This window comes from Scyliorhinus torazame, chromosome 19 (assembly GCF_047496885.1).
Source record: "Scyliorhinus torazame isolate Kashiwa2021f chromosome 19, sScyTor2.1, whole genome shotgun sequence".
In the NCBI taxonomy this organism is placed as follows: Eukaryota; Metazoa; Chordata; class Chondrichthyes; order Carcharhiniformes; family Scyliorhinidae; genus Scyliorhinus; species Scyliorhinus torazame.
Window position 1 is genome coordinate 51,044,925 of NC_092725.1, and position 23,494 is coordinate 51,068,418.

The following is a 23,494-nucleotide window of genomic DNA, read 5'->3' on the forward strand; positions in this document are numbered from 1 at the left end:
TGTTAATCACAATACTAGTTTCCCCTTTAATATCAGATGACGGAACAAGTCAGGAGAATGTGTGCAAAACTGTTTTCTTGTATAAAGTTAAAGCATGTTAAAGGCTGACCTGGCTAATCTTCTGTAATGTTTGCTGCCCTTTAGATGCGACACAACTGTAAATAATCAAGCTGGAACTACAGCTTCTATTTAACACCAAACTCAAAGCAAACTTGAGCAAAGTATGGTTCGCCAATCCACATTTTAAGGACCCCTTGTCGGGGCTGTGGTGGAATTGAGACATGGGCGGGATTGTCCGATCGCCGACGCCGAAATTGCTTTCGGCGATCGGCCGGAGAATCACCGTTTGTGCCAAAGTTGGGGGCGGCGCTGCTTTTGCAATGCTCCGCCCCCTCGAAAACGGCTGCACGCCGGCGGGATGGCCGCAGGACCCTACCTGAGGCCCTCCCCCAATGGGCCGAGTTCCCGACGGCGTGGAATACTTATCCTTTTTATTTTCATGAACCCGACGTGGCGGCTGCGGACTGATTCCAGTGCCGCCACAGTCGGGTGGGAGCTATTCCGCGGGCAAGGGTGGCTTTGGCGGGGGCTGGGCGCACTGGTGGGGGGTGGTCTGGACCTGGTCAAAGGAGAGCAGTTTTTGGCAGGCTGGATCCGCGCGGCCGGGGGCTTTACGCTGTGTGCCTGCTAGCCCCCCACCAGCCGGAGGATCGATGCAGCTTTGGCGCCATTTTTTGGGCGTAAAACGCCACTGTTCCCACGCTGGCGTCAGCACTTAGTCTTCAAATTGGAGAATCCAGCCCACTATGGGCTGGATTGTCCGTTCCGGAGTCTAAGTGCTAACACAATGGAGGATCTGTGCAGTTCCATGTCAGAAACATTGGTTCCACACCCACACCGATTCCTTTAGCGGTGACGGGCTAGCACTGGTGCCGCATGGAACACCCGCAGAACACACGAAAAATGCTGCGGGAATCACCGGGTCCATGATGGACACGCACAGGGCTGTACCCCACACACACACACCGATCGTGCCCGAAAAGATGGTGCGGTTGTGCTGGACCGTGTCCCCATCCACCCCGACCCACAGACCACCTCCTGGCCACCCCTCACTACTCCCACACCCCTGGCAGAAGTCCCCCGGCCAGCGGCACGACTGTCGGCAAAGTATAGCGGCGAGAGAAAGTATTCTCTCGCCGCAGCCACTACGCCAGGTTCACTGCTGTTGAGAGCACACGTGGACCGCGCCGGCGGGAACTCGGTGCATCGGAGGTGGAGCATTGCTGGTGGGCCTGATAATAAGATGCAAACTCGGTTGCAACTAGTTGCGTTGCAATTATGCCGATTTGGAGGGGAGGAGCATCGCGTCTCGGTGTCAAACCGTTGCCTGCAACGATTTTGGCGTCGGGAGCTATTCTCCGCCCGATCGGCGCTCCCGATTTCGGTGTCGGGCAATGGAGAATCCCGCCTTATATCTCAAAGTGCTTCCCCATCAGTCCATGTGTCATCTCAGACATGCCAGGTATCAGACCTTCAGCAACCTATGCACTGTCCAACACCATTTTTTAATGCAAGGCCTTGCGAATTCCCTGACCCATCCCCACTATATAAATGGAAGTCTCTGACTCCCTAATTAAACACATTCATTTGTGTAAGACCCTCAGTGAACATATTTCAAAGTAGCACATAATAAACTTTACCAAATTCTGTTAGCCTTTGCTTCTTTTCTCCTGTTGCTCAGCTGCATTTTGTTCCAGTATCTTACCCAAGGCTGTTTGAATGTGGAACCGTTCATAGCGCAGCACCTATTATATATCGCACTTTCTGATCGAGGGTTGCTTTACCGTGATCAAGAACAGGAACCCTGATCACTCTTACTCTCTCTACGCCCCAGTCCATTTTAACACCCCATCATGGTCTGATATCTCCAAACAGAACAGTAATCAAACCTGGTCTATTTAATTCCATTCCTTACTGCACAACCTGCTGAGCCATTGGGGGAACCATTTTTGTATACATTCTGTTGCCTTTACTTTTGACAATGTCAAAAGCCACATTTGTGGCTGGGGCTGGGGATTGAGGGTGATTTAGAGATGTGGATCAGAAATTGGCTAGCTGAAAGAAGACAGAAGGTGGTGGTTGATGGGAAATGTTCAGAATGGAGTTCAGTTACAAGTGGCATACCACAAGGATCTGTTCTGGGGCCGTTGCTGTTTGTCATTTTTATCAATGACCTAGAGGAGGGCGCAGAAGGGTGGGTGAGTAAATTTGCAGACGACACTAAAGTCGGTGGTGTTGTCGACAGTGCGGAAGGATGTAGCAGGTTACAGAGGGACATAGATAAGCTGCAGAGCTGGGCTGAGAGGTGGCAAATGGAGTTTAATGTAGAGAAGTGTGAGGTGATTCACTTTGGAAGGAATAACAGGAATGCGGAATATTTGGCTAATGGTAAAGTTCTTGGAAGTGTGGATGAGCAGAGGGATCTAGGTGCCCATGTACATAGATCCCTGAAAGTTGCCACCCAGGTTGATAGGGTTGTGAAGAAGGCCTATGGAGTGTTGGCCTTTATTGGTAGAGGGATTGAGTTCCGGAGTCATGAGGTCATGTTGCAGCTGTACAAAACTCTGATACGGCCGCATTTGGAGTATTGCGTACAGTTCTGGTCACCGCATTATAGGAAAGACGTGGAAGCTTTGGAGCGGGTGCAGAGGAGATTTACCAGGATGTTGCCGGGTATGGAGGGAAAATCTTATGAGGAAAGGCTGATGGACTTGAGGTTGTTTTCGTTAGAGAGAAGAAGGTTAAGAGGAGACTTAATAGAGGCATACAAAATGATCAGGGGGTTAGATAGGGTGGACAGTGAGAGCCTTCTCCCGTGGATGGAAATGGCTAGCACGAGGGGACATAGCTTTAAACTGAGGGGTAATAGATATAGGACTGAGGTCAGAGGTAGGTTCTTCACGCAAAGAGTGGTGAGGCCGTGGAATGCCCTACCTACAACAGTAGTGAACTCGCCAACATTGAGGGCATTTGAAAGTTTATTGGATAAGCATATAGATGATAATGGCATAGTGTAGGTTAGATGGCTTTTGTTTCGGTGCAACATCGTGGGCTGAAGGGCCTGTACTGCGCTGTATCGTTCTATGTTCTATTTGAGCAGTTTGGTAACCGGGGAAACTCCAACACAAATTTCCTTTTTAAAATTTTTTATTTTTTAAATAACTTTAAGAGTATCCAATTCTTTTTTTCTAATTAGGGGGCAATTTACCATGGCCAATAGACATAGACATAGAATTTACAGTGCAGAAGGAGGCCATTCGGCCCATCGAGACTGCACCGGCTCTTGGAAAGAGCACCCTACCCAAGGTCAACACCTCGACCCGATCCCCATAACCCCACCCAACACTAAGGGCAATTTTGAACACTAAGGGCAATTTATCATGACCAACCCACCTAACCTGCACATCTTTGGACTGTGGGAGGAAACCGGAGCACGCGGAGGAAACCCACGCACACACGGGGAGGATGTGCAGACTCCGCACAGACAGTGACCCAAGCCGGAATCGAACCTGGGACCCTGGAGCTGTAAAGCAATTGTGCTATCCACAATGCTACCATGCTGCCCCAACACTGCACCTACACTGCACATCTTTTTGGGTTGTGGGGGCAAAACCCCATGCAGACACGGGGAGAATGTGCAAACTCCACACGGACAGTGACCCGGGTCCGGGAACAAACCCGGGACCTTTGCGTGAGATAGCAGTGCTAACCACTGTCATTTGATGTTTATCAGATTGCTAGCTTTTATCCTCTATTCACAGAACAACTTACTTCCTCGTCAATTCAGTCACAGTTTGACGCAGATCCATTGAAATGAATGCATCAGTTTGGATTAACTCTAGTCCAATGCTTTAACACAATAGCTAAATAAGAATTAAGGAAGTTAGTGATCTTTTGCAGCCCCTCTTAGTCAGGTGACTATTCACAGCTCGCAATCTTCATATGAATAGCGGGTATGCCATTCATCCCTTCGAGCCTGCCCCCTAATTACCTGTCACCTCCTCGCTTACCAAGAATCTATCCACCTCGGCCTTAACAATATTCAAAGACTCTGCTTCCACCACCTTCTCAGGAAGAGAGTTCCAAAGACTCATTGAATCATAACATCCCGACAGTGCAGAAGGAGGCCATTCGACCCATGAAGTCTGCACCGACCCTTCTAAATGAGCTACCCGTTTACACTTCCCCCATCGACCCTGCCCTATCCCCATAATCCCATAGCCAGGCTGCACATCAAGGGGCAATTGGATCATGGCCAATCCACCTAACCTGCACATCTTTGGACTGTGGGAGGAACTCTGAGCACCGGGAGGAAACCCACACAGACTTGGGGGAGAACGTACAAACCCCACAGAACTCCACCAAAGCCGGAATTGAACCCTGGTCCCTGGCGAGGTGAGGCAACAGTGCTGACCACCATGCCACAATGCTGCCCAAGGCCAACTCAGCCCTCTGAGTGGAAAAAAAGCTTCACTTCATCTCCGTTTTAAATGCGCGGCTCCTTATTTTTTGTTTTGTTTTGTTCTTTATAAATGTAGAGTAGCCAATTATTTGTTTTCCAATTAAGGGGCAATTTGGCATGGCCAATTCACCTAACCTGCACATCTTTGGGTTGTGGGGGCGAAACCCACGCAGACACGGGGAGAATGTGCAAACTCCACACGGACAGTGACCCGGGGCCGGGGTCGAACCTGGGTCCTCAGCGTTGTGGGTAGCAGTGCTAACCACTGCGCCACTGTGCTGCCCCTCCTTATTTTTAAACAGTGAACCATTATATAGGAGCCAGAACACTCCTGAATAGCTCAGAATAAATTCACAGCAACATCCTGGCATTTATGCTCCATTTCCCGAGCTCCATGGCCCCAAATCCTATTTTCTTCCCTTTCAATTGGCACACGCCATGGCTGATGGATTTACTGATTCAACTGCCAGGACTTGTCCTGCGAAAGTATCAATTGGTTTCTGTTGCCGCTGTTTAACAATCTTTCTGAATTTTATAAATTTGCACTAACCCGCATTTAATGCCATCTGCCACCCACCAACTGAGCTTCACAAATTATCCAGTCTCTTTGATTGTTTGCAGTCCCTCCCATTTTGGACACAACTGTAAACTTAGTTTGATAAGGCCACAAAGGAGTCCTCACCCAGTAGTTCAGAGAATCATTTATTTACAATCACTGTTATCACACATCTCTGGGTAGATCCCAACTGGGCTGCCTCGCCAGTGCCTAACTGTCTGGCTTTATGGATCATACATTGTTTCCATAGAATACATAGAATTTCTTTTTTTTTTACAGTGCAGAAGGAGGCCATTCGGCCCATCGAGTCTGCACCGGCACTTGGACCTACCCAAGGTCCACACCTCCACCCTATCCCCATAACCCAGCAACCCCACCCAACACTAAGGGCAATTTTGGACACTATGGGCAATTTAGCATGGCCAATCCACCTAACCTGCACATCTTTGGACTGTGGGAGGCAACCGGAGCACCCGGAGAAAACCTACGCACACACGGGGAGAATGTGCAGACTCCGCACAGCCAGTGACCCAAGCCGGGAATCGAACCTGGGGCCCTGGAGCTCTGAAGCAACAGTGCTGACCACTGTGCTACCGTGCTGCCCAAAGAGATTTAGAGGTCCCTCATACTGGGGAGCGTATTCCGCCAGGTCCACGGGGGGTTAATTGTTCCCATCCCGTGGGGTGCTTGCAGGTTCTAACACTCGGAGGGCTTTGTTTGGGCGCCGAATATCCGGTGCCGGAGAATTCGGCAACCGGCGGGATTCACGCCAGCCCCCAGCGATTCTCCGACCCGGCGGGGGGTCGGAGAATCTCGCCCCTGGTTCTCATCCCCCTGCCATATTAGTTTAAAACCTCCCCAACAGTGTTAGCGAAAGCACCCCCTAGGACATTGGTTCCAGTCCTGCCCAGGTGTAGACCATCCGATTTGTAATGGTCCCACCGCCCCCAGAATCGGTTCCAATGTCCCAAAAATCTGAACCCCTTCCTCCTGCACCATCTCTCAAGCCACGTATTCATTCTGACTATTCTTGAATTTTTACTCTGACTGTCTCGTGGCACTGGTAGCAATCCTGAGATTACTACCTTTGAGGTTCTACTTTTTAACTTATCTCCTAACTCCCTAAATTCTGATTGTAGGACCTCATCCCGTTTTCTACCTATATCGTTGGTGCCTATATGCACCACGACAACTGGCTGTTCACCCTCCCCCTTCAGTATGTCCTGCAGCCGATCTGAGACATCCCTGATCCGTGCACCCGGGAGGCAACATACCATTCGGGAGTCTCGTTTTCGACCACAGAAACGCCTGTCTACTCCCCTTACGATTGAATCCCCAATGACTATAGCCCTGCCAGTCTTTTTCCCGCCCTTCTGTGCAGCAGAGCCAGCCACGGTGCCATGAGCCTGGCTACTACTGCCTTCCCCTGGTGAATCATCTCCCCCAACAGTATCCAAAACGGTATACCTGTTTTGGAGGGAGATGACCGCAGGGAACACCTGCACTGCCTTCCTGCTCTTTCTCTGCCTTTTGGTCACCCATTCCCTGTCTCCCTCACCAATCCTATTCTGTGGTGTGACCAACTCACTGAACGTGCTATCCCCGACCTCCTCTGCATCGCGGATGCTCCAAAGTGAATCCATCTGCAGCTCCAGAGCCGTCATGCGCTCTAACAGGAGCTGCAGCTGGACACACTTCCCGCACATGAAGGAGTCAGGGGCATCGGCCGCGTCCCTGAACTCCCACATTGAGGACGAGGAGCATAACACGGGTCTGGGATCTCCTGCCATTTTTACACTTTACCTGAACTGATTACAAATATAATATCAAATAATGAATAAGTGAAAGAAATAAGGATTTTACTTACCAATCACAATACTTACCAACCCACGAAGAGTTAAATATCTCCCAGCTACCTACCTTCCCGACAGACCCCTGGCCACTGCTCCCGCCGAAAATCTGAACGCCACTTCTCCTGCAAAGTAAGTTTTTTAAGGGTAAACTTACCTTCCCGACAGACCCCTGGCCACTGCTCCCGCCGAAAATCTGAAGCTATAACTTGCAGATAAAAGAAAAGAGAGAGCTTACCTGATATTCACTCACCCCCTTAGGTTAGAGGAGGTGGAAGGGTGGGAGGAACTACAAGTGTAGTGTCTCGGGTTTAGCAACCGTCCAACTTAAATAGAGGTAAAAATCAAACACTTAAGCACCTACCTGAATCCCAAGCTGCACTCGCTACGCTTCAGCTCCTCTCTCTCTCCCTCTCCCGGAAATTAAGGCCGCTGGAACCTGGGGGCAAGTTTAAGCACCTACCTGAATCCCAAGCTGCACTCGCTGCGCTCCGGCTCCCTCTCTCTCTCCCGCTCCCGGAAATGAAGGCCGCTGGAACCTGGGGGCAAGTTTAAGCACCTACCTGAATCCCAAGCTGCACTCGCTGCGCTCCGGCTCCCTCTCTCTCTCCCGCTCCCGGAAATGAAGGCTGCTGGAACCTGGGGGCAAATTTAAACACCTACCTGAATCCCAAGCTGCACTCGATGCGCTCTGGCTCCCTCTCTCTCTCCCACTCCCGAAAATGTATCCTCTTGTGGGAGTATCTAGAACTAGGGGTCACTGTTTAAAAATAAGGGGTCACCCATTTAAAACGTGGTGCGGTGATATTTTTTTCTGAGGGTCATAGGTCTTTGGAACTTCCTTCCACAAAACACAGTTGAAGCAGAGCCTTTGAATATTTCTAAGGCAGAGGTGGATACATTCTTGGTAAGTGAGGGGGTGATAGGTTTTTTGCGGGTTTGTGAGATGTAGGTTTGAGGTCACTATCAGATAGATCAACCATGTTCTTATTAAATGGCAGAATAGGCTCGAGGGGCTGAATGGCCTACTCCTTGTCCATATGTTCATCTGAGTTCCCATCTCTGTCTAAATGTGTTGAAAAGCTACAAAAGGTTTCCCTTGTCTTGAAAATTTTCAAGAGAGGACATGGAAGATGTACCCTATTGTGTAATGGGATTGAATCTGATTTAATGTACAGCAATGTGTGCAATGGAACGAAGTAGAAATTGGTTTGGTGCAATGGATATCTGTCCAACACAATAAGAACTAATTTAATCTGTAAGAATTCTATTCTATTGAATGAGGGCTAATAGGAACTGACTAGCTGTATTGAAGTTCAATATAATGGAACATGATTGGGTTCTTTTGAATTGGGAGGACAAATTTCAGACTGACTTCAAGATAGATTGGTGCATTTTTAAATGATTACCTTCAAAGATCAATGAGAAATTTCAGTTGTCTTTCTTTGGGCGACTTTCTTGTGGCTCATCAATGCAACGGGTCAAACTTGAGAGAGAGAGACACCAAAAAAGATTTATTTATGTAGAGATTGTTCAACAGTTGGAGCCAGAGCAAGAGCCAGAAAGGGTGGGTCAATCCAGGACACTTTAAGAAGCATCTGGATGATATGTTGCGGAGATAGCTGAGTTGGCATTTTGAAAGATGATACCAGAGGGAATTTCTTCATTGGACAGATGCTATTCTGGGAATTCAGCTCCAAGATTTGGGATGTATGTTTTCTTGTGTGTGTGGAATTGATGGTAGCTGATGAATTTTTAAATAATGTTTTTTTTTTTAAATTGATGATTGAAATGTATAAAATTCTAACAGGGCTGAAAAAAACTAGGCTCAGGGTAGATGTTTTCTCTGGTTGGGGAATCTAGGACCAGGGGACACGGCCCCAGGATACGGGATAGACTATTTAGGACTGAGGTGAGGAAAGATTTCTTCACCCAAAGGGGTAGTGAAGCTGTCGAATTCTCCACCACAGAAGACTTTGGAGGCCAAGTCACTGAATGTATTCAAAAGATAGATATTTTGTTAGATTTTAATGACATCAAGGGCTATGGGGAGAAAGCGGGAATATGGAATTGAGATGGAGGATCAGCCATGATCATATTGACTGGTGGAGCAGGCTCGAAGGGCCAAAAGGCCTATTCCCGCTCCTACTTGTTGCTATGTGACTCCCAGTTGTTTGCCTCTGGACTTTTCATGCGTTTTTCTCAAAAAGAATATGTTTTTATGTCTCTCAGGGGTCATCCTGCTACTGTTGGACAAGTTGCGGAAAATGAAATGGGAGCAGATGTGGCGTTTGACTGCAGAACGGGAGCTGATGAACATGTTGTCCACTTCACTGGCTGATCAGGTAGGTACACATACAATGGATCTTGGGGAGGTGGTGGCGTAGTGGTAATCCAGAGACCCCCAAGGCAAGATCTGGGGACCGGGGTTCGAATCCCATGGCAGATGGCAAAATTGGAATTCAGTAAAAATCTGGAATTTAAAAAGAAAAGTCTAATGATAACCATGAAGCCATTACTGATCATCGTTAAAAGCCCATCTGGTTCTTTATGGGAGGAAATCTGCCGTCCTTACCTGGTCTGGCCTACATGTGACTCCAGACCCACGGAATTTTGGTTGACTCTCAAATGCTCTCTGAAATGATGGTCAGTTCAGGATGGGCAATAAGGGTGACACCCACATCCTGTAAATGAATTTAAAAAAAAGCTCAGTCCATTCCAGTTAACCTCTTTAACATGCGACACCGACCATCGATACTCCAGTTCGAAAGAGAGGACACTTAAATATGTTGGTTTTGATCAAATTGCATCTTCCTAGCCCCCCCCAACTTGAATCTAAAAATTACACGCGGATGAATTCTCCCTTTTCCCATCGACTCAGTTCTTTATTTGTTCTTTCCCCTCCTTGGACTGCCCACTGGTCACAATGCGGCGTAAGTAATGCCAGGTATGTAGTCAGCCACAGGATCCATCGGAGAATAACAGGATGCTTCAATCGTTCACTCCAGTGTAAGGACTGCTCTTGTCAGGCAAGATGTGACAGTAACAATGGTGAAAACGAAACCAGAAAGGAAAATATTTTGCCCTCCTTTTCGGGGGGTATAAAGTGCGATTACAATTTGAGGAAGAGCTGGGAGTATGTCCCCCATGTCCTGGCCAATATTTATTCCTCAATCAACATCAGAAAAACAGATTCCCGGCCCATAATCCCGTTTCTGTTTATGGGATATTGCTGTGTGTAAATTGACTACTGTATTTCCTACATTGCAACAGTAACTTATCTCATTTTATTGGGTGTAAAGCACATTGAGAAGTCTGGTGGTTATGAAAAACCCAATATAAATCCAAGTCTTTCTTGCGCCAGCCAGAAACAACCACCTAACTATTCCAATCCCATTTTCCAGCACTTGAAATGAAATGAAAATGAAATGAAATGAAAATGAAAATCGCTTATTGTCACAAGTAGGCTTCAAATGAAGTTACTGTGAAAAGCCCCTAGTCGCCACATTCCGGCACCTGTTCGGGGAGGCTGTTACTTGGCCCATAACCTTGGCATCGCAAGTGCACATCTAAATACTTCTTCACTGTTATGAGGGTCTCTGCCTCCAACCGCCTCTCAGGCAGCGTGTTCCAGACACCCACCACCCTCTGGTGAAAAGGTTTTCCCTCACATCCCCTCTAAACCTCCTGCCCCTTACCTTAAATTTATGCCCCCTGGTCACTGATCCCTCCACCAAGGGGAAAGGTTTCTTTCTGTCTACTCTATCCCTGTCTCTCAAGGAAAACACCTTTGATCTATTCACTCTCTCTTCATAGCTAAAACTCTCTCACCCAGGCAACATCCTGGTAAATCTCCTCTGTACCATTTCCAATGCTATCACATCCCTCCTATAATGTGGATTCCAGAATTGCACACAATACTTTTTTGACTAACCAATAAAGACAAGTATACCATATGCCTTCTTAACCACTGTATCTACCTGCTTTGTCAGCTTAAGGGACCAGTGCACATTCACCAAGGTCCCACTGATCCTCGGTACTTCACAGGGTCCTGGCATTCATCATGTATTCCCTTGGCTTGTTTAGAACCATGCAATCAGCCCAAGGTGTGTTGCCTTATTTGGTCCCCCCTCTCTCTCCCTCTGTGCCAATTTTCACACAGCCAAGTTCTCAAACAGCAATGAAATAAATGACCAATTAAATTGTTCTGGTGGTCTTGCTTGAGGGGCAAATGTCGGCCAGGGGACTGGTTGAGAAGCCGCCATTCTTTGAATATTGCCTTGGGATCTTGCTCACCCAGAGGGTAGACAGGACCTTGGTTTAAAGTCTCACCTGAAAGCTGCGATTGCTGACAGTGCAGCCCTCTCTCAGCACTGCACTGTATTGTTTTTTTTTAAATAATATTTTATTGAAAATTTTTGGTCAACCAACACAGTACATTGTGCATCCTTTACACAACATTGTAACAATACAGATAATAATGACCTTTTTAAAATTTAAACAAAAACAACAACAAATAAATAAATATTAAATAACAAAATATAAAAACTAGCCCTAATTGGCAACTGCCTTGTCTCAGGCCACCCCCCCCCCCCCCCCATCCCTCCCCCCCCCCAAGTCCTGGGCCGCTGCTGCTGCCTTCTTTGTTCTCCCCTATCTATCTTTCCGCAAGATATTCGACGAACGGTTGCCACCGCCTAGTAAACCCTTGAGCCGACCCCCTTAGGACGAACTTAATCCGCTCTAACTTTATGAACCCCGCCATATCATTTATCCAGGTCTCCACCCCCGGGGGCTTGGCTTCTTTCCACATTAGCAATATTCTGCGCCGGGCTACTAGGGACGCAAAGGCCAAAACATCGGCCTCTTTCGCCTCCTGCACTCCCGGCTCTTGTGCAACCCCAAATATAGCCAACCCCCAGCTTGATTCGACCCGGACTCCTACTACTTTCGAAAGCACCTTTGTCACCCCCATCCAAAACCCCTGTAGTGCCGGGCATGACCAAAACATATGGGTATGATTCGCTGGGCTTCTCGAGCACCTCGCACACCTATCCTCCACCCCAAAAAATTTACTGAGCCGTGTTCCAGTCATATGTGCCCTGTGTAATACCTTAAACTGAATCAGGCTTAGCCTGGCGCACGAGGACGACGAGTTTACCCTGTTTAGGGCATCTGCCCACATCCCCTCCTCAATCTCCTCCCCTAGCTCTTCTTCCCATTTCCCTTTTAGTTCGTCCATCATAGTCTCCCCTTCGTCTCTCATTTCCCTATATATATCCGACACCTTACCGTCCCCCACCCATTTCTTTGAGATGACTCTGTCCTGCACCTCTTGTGTCGGGAGCTGCGGGAATTCCCTCACCTGCTGCCTCGCAAAAGCCCTCAATTGCATGTACCTGAATGCATTCCCTTGGGGCAACCCATATTTCTCGGTCAGCGCTCCCAGACTCGCAAACTTCCCATCCACAAATAGATCTTTCAATTGCGTTATACCTGCTCTTTGCCACATTCCATATCCCCCATCCATTCCCCCCGGGGCAAACCTATGGTTGTTTCTTATCGGGGACCCCCCCAGTGCTCCGGTCTTTCCCCTATGTCGTCTCCACTGTCCCCAAATCTTCAGTGTAGCTACCACCACCGGACTCGTGGTATAGTTCCTTGGTGAGAACGGCAATGGGGCTGTCACCATAGCCTGCAGGCTGGTCCCCCTACAGGACGCCCTCTCTAATCTCTTCCACGCCGCTCCTTCCTCCTCTCCCATCCACTTACTCACCATTGAAATATTAGCGGCCCAATAATACTCACTTAGGCTCGGTAGTGCCAGCCCCCCCTATCCCTATTACGCTGTAAGAATCCCTTCCTCACTCTCGGAGTCTTCCCGGCCCAAACAAAACCCATGATACTCTTTTCTATCCTTTTGAAAAAAGCCTTCGTGATCACCACCGGGAGACACTGAAACACAAAAAGGAATCTCGGGAGGACCACCATCTTAACTGCCTGCACCCTCCCTGCCATTGACAATGCTACCATATCCCATCTCTTGAAATCTTCCTCCATCTGTTCCACCAACCGCGTCAAATTTAGCCTGTGCAATGTGCCCCAATTCTTAGCTATCTGGATCCCCAGGTAACGAAAGTCTCTTGTTACCTTCCTCAACGGTAGGTCTTCTATTTCTCTACTCTGCTCCCCTGGATGCACCACAAACAGCTCACTCTTTCCCATGTTCAATTTATACCCTGAAAAATCCCCAAACTCCCCAAGTATCCACATTATTTCTGGCATCCCCTCCGCTGGATCCGCCACATATAGTAGCAGATCATCCGCTATAAAGATACCCGGTGTTCTTCTCCTCCCCTAAGTATTCCCCTCCATCCCTTGGAACCTCTCAGCGCTATCGCCAGGGGCTCAATCGCCAGTGCAAACAGTAATGGGGACAGAGGACATCCCTGCCTTGTCCCTCTATGGAGCCGAAAATATGCCGATCCCCGTCCATTCGTGACCACACTCGCCACTGGGGCCCTATACAACAGCTGCACCCATCTAACATACCCCTCTCCGAACCCAAATCTCCTCAACACCTCCCACAGATAATCCCACTCCACTCTATCAAATGCTTTCTCGGCATCCATCGCCACTACTATCTCCGTTTCACCCTCTGGTGGGGCCATCATCATTACCCCTAACAACCTCCGTATGTTCGTGTTCAGCTGTCTCCCCTTCACAAACCCAGTTTGGTCCTCATGAACCACCCCCGGGACACATTCCTCTATTCTCATTGCCATTACCTTGGCCAGGACCTTGGCATCTACATTGAGGAGGGAGATTGGTCTGTAGGACCCGCATTGTAGCGGATCCTTTTCCTTCTTTAAAAGAAGCGATATCGTTGCTTCTGACATAGTCGGGGGCAGTTGTCCCCTTTCCTTTGCCTCGTTGAAGGTCCTCGTCAGTAGCGGGGCGAGCAAGTCCAAATATTTTCTGTAAAATTCAACTGGGAATCCGTCCGGTCCCGGGGCCTTTCCCGTCTGCATGTTCCTAATTCCTTTCACCACTTCTTCTACCGTGATCTGTGCTCCCAATCCCATCCTTTCCTGCTCTTCCACCTTGGGAATTTCCAGCCGATCCAAAAACTCCATAATTCTCTCCCTCCCATCCGGGGGTTGAGCTTCATACAATTTTTTATAAAATGTCTTAAACACTTCATTCACTCTCTCCGCTCCCCGCTCCGTCTCTCCATCTTCGTCTCTCACCCCCCCTATTTCCCTCGCTGCTCCCCTTTTCCTCAATTGGTGTGCCAGCAATCTGCTCGCCTTCTCTCCATATTCATACTGTACACCCTGCGCCTTCCTCCTCCATTGTGCCTCTGCAGTGCCTGTGGTCAGCAAGTCAAATTCCACATGCAGCCTTTGCCTTTCCCTATACAGTCCCTCCGGTGCTTCCGCATACTGTCTGTCCACCCTCAAAAGTTCTTGCAACAACCGCTCCCGTTCCTTACTCTCCTGCTTCCCTTTATGTGTCCTTATTGATATCAGCTCCCCCCTAACCACCGCCTTCAACGCCTCCCAGACCACTCCCACCTGAACCTCCCCATTGTCATTGAGTTCCAAGTACTTTTCAATGCATCCCCTCACCCTTAAGCACACCCCCTCATCCGCCATTAGTCCCATATCCATTCTCCAGGGTGGACGCCCTCTTGTTTCCTCCCCTATCTCCAAGTCTACCCAGTGTGGGGCATGATCCGAAATGGCTATAGCCGTATATTCCATTCCCCTCACCCTCGGGATCAATGCCCTACCCAACACAAAAAAGTCTATGCGTGAATAGACTTTATGGACATAGGAGAAAAACGAGAACTCCTTACTCCTCGGTCTACTGAATCTCCACGGGTCCACCCCTCCCATCTGCTCCATAAAATCCTTAAGCACCTTGGCTGCTGCCGGCCTCCTACCAGTCCTGGACTTCGAGCTATCCAGCCTTGGTTCCAACACCGTGTTAAAGTCTCCCCCCATTATCAGCTTTCCGGTCTCTAGGTCTGGGATGCGTCCTAGCATTCGCCTCATAAAATTGGCATCGTCCCAATTCGGGGCATACACGTTTACCAACACCACCATCTCTCCCTGTAATTTGCCACTCACCATCACGTATCTGCCCCCGTTATCCGCCACTATAGTCTTTGCCTCGAACATTACCCGCTTCCCCACTAATATAGCCACCCCCCTGTTTTTCGCATCCGGCCCCGAATGGAACACCTGCCCTACCCATCCTTTGCGCAACCTAACCTGATCTATCAGTTTCAGGTGCGTTTCCTGTAACATGACCACATCTGCTTTAAGTTTCTTAAGGTGTGCGAGTACTCGTGCCCTCTTTATCGGCCCGTTAAGCCCCCTCACGTTCCACGTGATCAGCCGAGTTGGGGGGCTTCCCACCCCCCCCCCCCCTTGCCGGTTAGCCATCATCTTTTTCCAGCTTCTCGCCCAGTTCCCACGCGGCTGTATTTCTCCCAGACGGTGCCCCCCCGCCCATTCTTTCCCGCACCCACTCCCCCCTTTCCCCAGCAGCAGCAACCCAGTAATTCCCCCCTCCCCCCCCCCCCCCGCTAGACCCCCCGCTAGCGTAATTACTCCCCCCATGTTGCTCCCAGAAGTCAGCAAACTCTGGCTGACCTCGGCTTCCCCCCGTGATCACGGCTCGCCCCGTGCGGCGCCCCCTCCTTCCTGCTTCTCTATTCCCGCCATAATTATCATAGCGCGGGAACCAAGCCCGCGCCTCTCCCTCGGCCCCGCCTCCCATGGCCAACGCCCCATCTCCTCTCCCTCCCCACCTCCCCCCATCACCACCTGTGGGAGAAAGAAAAGTTACCATACCGCAGGATTAATCATACAATCCCTCTTCGCCCCCCCCCCCCCCCCCCCCCCCACTCGTCCCACCACTTTGTCCAAACGTTCATTTTCGTAGTCCAATCATTCCAATTTTTCTTCTGCAATAAAAGTCCACGCTTCATCCGCCGTCTCAAAGTAGTGGTGCCTCCCTTGATATGTGACCCACAGTCTTGCCGGTTGCAGCATTCCAAACTTTATCTTTTTTTTGTGAAGTACCGCTTTGGCCCGATTAAAGCTCGCCCTCCTTCTCGCCACCTCCGCACTCCAATCTTGATAGACGCGGATCACCGCGTTCTCCCATTTACTACACCGAGTTTTCTTCGCCCATCTAAGGACCATTTCTCTATCCTTAAAACGGAGAAATCTCACCACTATGGCTCTGGGAGCTTCTCCTGCTCTCGGTCCTCGCACCATAACTCGGTATGCTCCCTCCACCTCCAACGGACCCGTCGGGGCCTCCACTCCCATTAACGAGTGCAGCATCGTGCTCACATATGCCCCGACGTCCGCCCCCTCCACACCTTCAGGAAGGCCAAGAATCCTCAAGTTGTTCCTCCTTGCGTTATTTTCCAGTGCCTCCAACCTCTCCACAGATCGTTTCTGGTGTGCCTCCTGTATCTCCGACTTCACCACCAGGCCCTGTATGTCGTTTTCATTCTCTGCTGCTTTCGCCTTCACGACCCGAAGCTCCTGCTCCTGGGTCTTTTGTTCCTCTTTCAGCCCTTCAGTCGCCTGTAATATCGGGGCCAACAACTCTTTCTTCATTTCCTTTTTTATCTCCTCCACGCAGCGTTTCAAAAACTCTTGTTGTTCAGGGCCCCATATGAAACTGCCACCTTCCGACGCCATCTTGGTTTCTGCTTGCCTTCCTTGCCGTTGTTCCAAAGGATCCGCTGCAATCCGGCCACTTTCCTCTCCTTTTTCCATCCGTGTCCAGGGGGAACACCCTTCTGGTTTACCGCACGGTGTTTTCAGCCGTTAAAATTGCCGTTGGGGCTCCTATCAAGAGCCCAAAAGTCCGTTTCACAGGGAGCTGCCGAAACGTGCGACTCAGCTGGTCATCGCCGCACCCGGAAGTCGCACTGTATTGTTAACCTCGATGAGATGCTCAGCTCCCGGAGTGCTACTTGAACCCACAACCTGACTGGGAAGAGAGAATGCTACCATCAACCCAAGCCACTGCCAGCTCACCCCTCCCACTTTCTAGCCTGGATGGAAGAGAAAGCGAGAACCTGCATTTATATAGCACCTTTAATATCATCAGGACATTCCAAAGCAAATGGCGTACTGTTAAAGTAAACAAAATATATCACTGAATAATCTCACTGTTCTGCGGAACACTGCATTATTTAATCAAACCCCAGGAGCCCTACTTACTGTCTCCAGCGATCACCCGCACTTCACACTGTCATAAGACAAGAGAAATTAGATCATTACAGCTTGCAACAATGCATCAGGTTCCCACCTGGGATGCATGTGTGCTGTCGGAAAATCCTGAATCTGGCAATAAAGAGGGATTCTGCCAGTCTTGACTTAAGAGATGTGAAGCACGCACCCCTCAATGGGCCATCGCTTGGGGAGGACGAGAAAAACCAGTTCCTTATGTCTTGTAACTGAATTAAGCAAAGATTTAACAAGAGTGGCTTCATTTTTTTTGTTGCCCCATCGGTGTACAGACAGCTCGATGAGAGAGAGACTGATAGACACCACTCAATGTGTAATGTGTTCCCCTGAGAGGAACTGATAACAGCGAGTGTACAGAATCACCCTGAAAAAGAGGGACTGATAGACATGTTAGTGTCCATATATCAACCTGAATGGGAGAGAGATAGACACCAGTCAGTGTACAGATATCTCCCTAAGGGAGCGAGTGATAGACATCAGTCAGTGTACAGATATCTCCCCGTGTGGGAGAGAGTGATAGACACCAGTCAGTGTACAGATATCTCCCTGTGTGGAGAGAGTGATAGACACCAGTCAGTGTACAGATATCTCCCTGAGTTCGGAGAGAGTGATAGACACCAGTCACTGTATAGATATCTCCCTGAGTTCGGAGAGAGTGATAGACACCAGTCAGTGTACAGATATCTCCCTAAGGGAGCGAGTGATAGACACCAGTCAGTGTATAGATATCTCCCTAACGGAGCGAGTGATAGACACCAGTCACCGGACAGATATCTCCCAGAGAGAGAGAATGATGGACACCAGTCAGTGTACAGATAACTCCCTGAGTGGGAGAGAGTGATAGACACCAGTCAGTGTACAGATATCTCCCTGAGTGGGAGAGAGTGATAGACACCAGTCAGTGTACAGATATCTTCCAGAGAGAGAGAGTGATAGACACCAGTCAGTGTACAGATAACTCCCTGAATGGGAGAGAGTGATAGACACCAGTCAGTGTACAGATATCTCCCTGAGTGGGAGAGACTGATAGACACCAGTCAGTGTACAGATATCTTCCAGAGAGAGAGAGTGATAGACACCAGTCAGTGTACAGATATCTGGTCACCGCATTATAGGAAGGATGTGGAAGCATTGGAAAGGGTGCAGAGGAGTTTTACCAGAATGTTGCCTGGTATGGAGGGAAAATCTTATGAGGGAAGGCTGAGGGACTTGAGGATGTTTTCATTAGAGAGAAGAAGGTTAAGTGGTGACTGAATTGAGGCATACAAGATGATCAGAGGATTAGATAGGGTGGACAGTGAGACCCGTTTTCCTCGGATGGTGATGTCTAGCACGAGGGGACATAGCTTTAAATTGAGGGGCGATAGATGTAGGTCAGATGTCAGAAGTAGCTTCTTTACTCAGAGAGTAGTAAGGGCGTGGAATGCCCTGCCTGCAACAGTAGTGGACTCGCCTACACTAAGGGCATTTAAATGGTCATTGGATAAACATATGGACGATAAGGGAATAGAGTAAATGGGCTTTGGAGTGGTTTCACAGGTCGGCGCAACATCGAGGGCTGAAGGGCCTGTATTGCGCTGTAATGTTCTATGTTCTATCTCCCTGTGTGGGAGAGATTGACCCTGAGTGGGAGAGAGTGATGGACACCAGTCAGTGTACAGATATCTCCCTAAGGGAGAGAGTGAGAGACACCAGTCAGTGTACAGATATCTCCCTAAGGGAAAGAGTGAGAGACACCAGTCAGTGTACAGATATCTCCCTAAGGGAGAGAGTGATAGACACCAGTCAGTGTACAGATATCTCCCTGAGTGGCGAGAGTGCTAGACACCAGTCAGTGTACAGATATCTCCCTGAGTGGAGAGAGTGATAGACACCAGTCAGTGTACAGATATCTCCCTGAGTGGCGAGAGTGCTAGACACCAGTCAGTGTACAGATATCTCCCTGTGTGGAGAGAGTGATAGACACCAGTCAGTGTACAGATATCTCCCTAAGGGAAAGCGTGAGAGACACCAGTCAGTGTACAGATATCTCCCTAAGGGAGAGAGTGCTAGACACCAGTCAGTGTACAGATATCTCCCTGAGTGGAGAGAGTGATAGACACCAGTCAGTGTACAGATATCTCCCTAAGGGAGAGAGTGCTAGACACCAGTCAGTGTACAGATATCTCCCTGAGTGGAGAGAGTGATAGACACCAGTCAGTGTACAGATATCTCCCTGAGTGGAGAGAGTGATAGACACCAGTCAGTGTATAAGTGTCTCTCTGATAGAGAGACTGATTTCATCAGTCAGTGTGCAAATGTCTCCATTGGGGGAGTGAGCCTGATGATTATCACTAAGTGTTTGCACCCGAAGGACAATGAACTGATGCACTAGCCATTGAATAAATAGCTTCCTGAGAGAGGGACTGAGGGACATCGGTCAGTATGGAGCTATATTTCTCTGAACAATCAGACAACGTCCAAATAAACATGCTAATTAACATGTCAAATTAAACATTTGATACTGAATATGGAACAGAGAAAACACAAAAGGAATAATGGAAAAGCAAAGTACTGCAGATGCAGGATATCTGGAATAAAAGCATATTGTGGAAATACCCCACAGGTCTGTCAGCATCTATGCAGAGAGAAACAGAGTTAATGAGCGGGATTCTCCCGGCTCCCAGCCGCTTGTTTCTCATTGTTGCGAGGCGGCATGCCATTGGCTGATGGTGGGATTCTCTGCTCCCACCGCTGTCAATGGGATTTCCCATTGAAGCCACCCCAGGCTGCTGGGAACACCAAAGTCGGTGGTGCATGGCCGGCAGGAACAGAGACTCTCACCACCAGGGAACAGTTGGAGAATTCCGGCCAAGGTTTCAATGCTCTTGACCTGAAGGAATAATAAAGCCAGGTGCGGGAGACTTAAATATCCAAGTGCCTGGGGGCCAGGAATTTGCAGTTCAAATAAAGAGCGGAGGGTTAAGAAGTCAAAAGAGAGAATGGAGTTGAGAATTTGGTGTATAGTGAACTTGTGGTCAAATCTGAATCACCAATCAGCTCCGTATATGTTGCCCTGAAGAAAAGAAGCAGGGTTGAGTATTAATCACCAGGTTTACAGCTCTGAAATGGTCTATGCAATTCTGGTTAACTAATAACAGGAAAGCTATTGTTGATCCTCAAGCAAAAGAAATAAATTTATTCTGGGAATCTGTAATTTCTCTGAAAAGGAAAGGCTTAGGAAATTCGGCTTTTGTCTTTTTTTTAACCTACATCACAATAGCATGTTTTAAAAGTCTGGGCTGTGATGTTCATTTTGGCAAGTTGATGAAGAGCTTAAGAAATGTTTACTCTTTTTCACTTGATTTCTCTCTCTCTCTCTCTCTCCATATTCCTCTCCGCCGCATTTAAAAGGGGAGATTTGGGGGCGACCAAAGTTTTCAATTCAATGAAGCAGATACAGACAATGCAAAAATAGTGAATAGTTCAAAACCGGGGATCATTGGCTGCAGATGAACAAGATAGAGATAAGAAAGCAACTTGCTCTGATTATTATTAGAATAAGTTCCAAGGTGTAGCACAGTGGTTAGCACTGTTGCTTCACAGCATCAGGGCCCTGGGTTCGATTCCCGGCTTGTGTCACTGTCTGTGCGGAGTCTGCACATTCTCCCTGTGTCTGTGTGGGTTTCCTCCGGGTGCTCCGGTTTCCTCCCACAAGTCCCAAAAGATGTGCTGAGGTGAATTGGACATTCTGAATTCTCCCTCGGTGTACCCGGACAGGTGCCGTACTGTGGCGACTAGGGGATTTTCACAGTAACTTCATTATAGTGTTAATGTAAGCCTACTTGAGACACTGATAAAGATTATTATTATGTCTTGTCAAATTAAATTGTTATGTTTTTTTAATATCTATTACAAATTTAAGGTTTGCTAATTGCGCTATTGATGGTAAGAGAATTTGGTGATGGGTATTAATTACCTTTGAGCCTGTAGAAATAGGGGATAGCTGGGGCACTGGGTGGTGAGAGTGGACAAGTCAATAAACTCTTTCAATAAAGAAAAGCTCTGAGCGTTAGGTTGCTGCTTCACTAACCTATTAACACGAAGGAAGATGTTGGAAAATGTTTTGGAGCGTGCTAACCGCTGTGCAACCGTGCCTATTCACACCTTGGAACTTATTCTAATAATAATCAGAGCAAGTTGCTTTCTTATCTCTATCTTGCTCATCTGCAGCCAATGGTCCCCGATTTTGAACTATTCACTAGTACCAGCCTCCCCGAACAGGCGCGGGAATCTGGCGACTAGGGGCTTTTCACAGTAACTTAATTGAAGCCTACACGTGACAATAAGCATTTTCATTTTCATTTCAAGTGGTACAAGTGATGCAGCCTCATTTGTGTGGCACCCTGCTGAGCAAGAACGGTGATCACAAATAGAAGCCCTGGTGTTGCAGCACCAACTCTAGAGTCCACATAGGAGCACAGTCACTATTTACTTGTAGCCAGAAGCACTTGTGCTTTACGTCCCTCTCTATTCCTAACATACCGTCTGAATGAATACGATACACTGGATCAGTTTAAGGTTGTTGATGATGCTATTGTGGAATAACTATTTCTCTGACTCATCTGTTCTGACCAATAAGACTACGATCATTAGACAGGCTGTTGCCAGCAGTTCACGATTGTCTTGGCGTCACCACGAATTAGAGGTTAATATCCAAGGAGGGCGGGGGGGGGGGGGGGGGGGTGGAGAAAATCAGAGGTAAAAACATGTTTTAATTTGAGCACTTTATTGGTTATGGTAATGTTGGCAATGTGATATAAAGGCTGTTTGACGGGAAGTCCAGAATGTGGGGTTATGAAGGGCCTGTTTGCTTTCCCATTGGCACGGGAAGACGGTGCACTGGAACGTTGAACATGTTGAGAGATTGAAGGTGGGAGTGAGGAGCGGGGTGGTTGGATGTGCAAGGTCATGTGACGAAACTACCATGAATACCAACCAGAGTTGCAGGTCAAAGGTCATCACGGTAAACAAATTCCAGCAGCATATTTTACTTTTTGTTTTGACTCGTCAAAACTGGCATTTAAAAAAAATCAAGATTTTACCCGGTGTAAGTAGAAAAAATTTGATCCATTTGCTGGGATGATATTTACAACCTTAGAATCCCTACAGCACAGAAGGAAGCCATTAGGTCCATTGAGTCTGCACCCACCTGCTGAAAGAGCACCCGATCTGGGCCCACTCCCCACCCCGCAACCCCCTACACATCCTTGGACACTAAGGGTCAATTTTGCCTGGCCCGTCCACCTAACCTGCACATCTATGGACTGTTTCTGTCCGAACCCTCGCTCGCAATTCTCAATATAACACTGGCAATAATCTCTTACTAATTTTGGTTTCTTTTCTTTTTTCCCTGGCCCATGCAGGATATTTTCAATGCCGTCATTAAGCAGAATCCTTTCCTGGTGTACCAGCTTCCGTGTTTCTGGAATGTTCAGCTATCGGATCACACACGCTCTGAACAGTGCTATAAAGATGTGTCAGACCTCAAGGTAAGACTTGTTATTATAAGGATAATAGTTGCTAGAATAGGAAGTGTGTGAGAGATTTTCCCCACTGTCCAGAACTAGAGGTAACTCCGTACGTATGAGCATCTTGCAGTCATTTTCATATTTGAAGTCCACAGTGGAATATTCTGCCTCAATCTTTGACGGATCAACAAAGCTTAAACCGCTTTTCTCAGTTAATTTGCACAGTTAAGCCTTGTCTAAGACAGAACCAACTTGCTCTTTATCTTTCACATTACTCGTCACTCACTATAAGTCCAATAAATTCGCCATAGTCCCAGCTGACCATCGGCTGCTTTCCCCTTTGAGGGAAAGCTGACTGGTGGTGATTTAAACTGAGGATCACCACACCTCAGGCGAGAGGTAAAATAGAGAAGGCAAGTCTTCCTGAATAACCTCAGCCAGTACGGGAATTGAACCCTCAGAGGTAGTGGCACAGTGGTACACAATTGGGAGGGAGTTGCCCTGGCAGTCCTCAACATCGACTCTGGGAGACATGAAGTCTCATGGCACCAGACCAAACATGGGCAAGGAAACCTCCTGCTGATTACCATGTATCAGCCACCATCAGCTGATGAATCAGTACTCCTCCACGTTGAACACCACTTTGAGGAAGCACTGAGGGTGGCAAGTGCACAGATTATACTCTGGGTGGGGGATTTCAACGTTCGTCACCAAGAGTGGCTCGGTAGTACCACCACAGACCGAGCTGGCTGGATCCTAAAGGATATGGCTGC

The 23,494-nt window shown here is 48.3% G+C and overlaps 1 protein-coding gene across 2 annotated transcripts in view; it reads left to right on the top strand.

Moving 5' to 3' along the window:
• Positions 1-23,494, top strand: part of large1 (LARGE xylosyl- and glucuronyltransferase 1) — a 678,219-nt gene that overhangs the window by 507,413 nt on the left and 147,312 nt on the right. For both annotated transcript variants that reach the window (XM_072484258.1, XM_072484259.1), the window contains exons 8-9: positions 9,161-9,273; positions 22,617-22,742. In XM_072484258.1, coding sequence (XP_072340359.1) covers positions 9,161-9,273; positions 22,617-22,742 — 239 coding nt within the window. The remainder of the gene's footprint in view (positions 1-9,160; positions 9,274-22,616; positions 22,743-23,494) is intronic.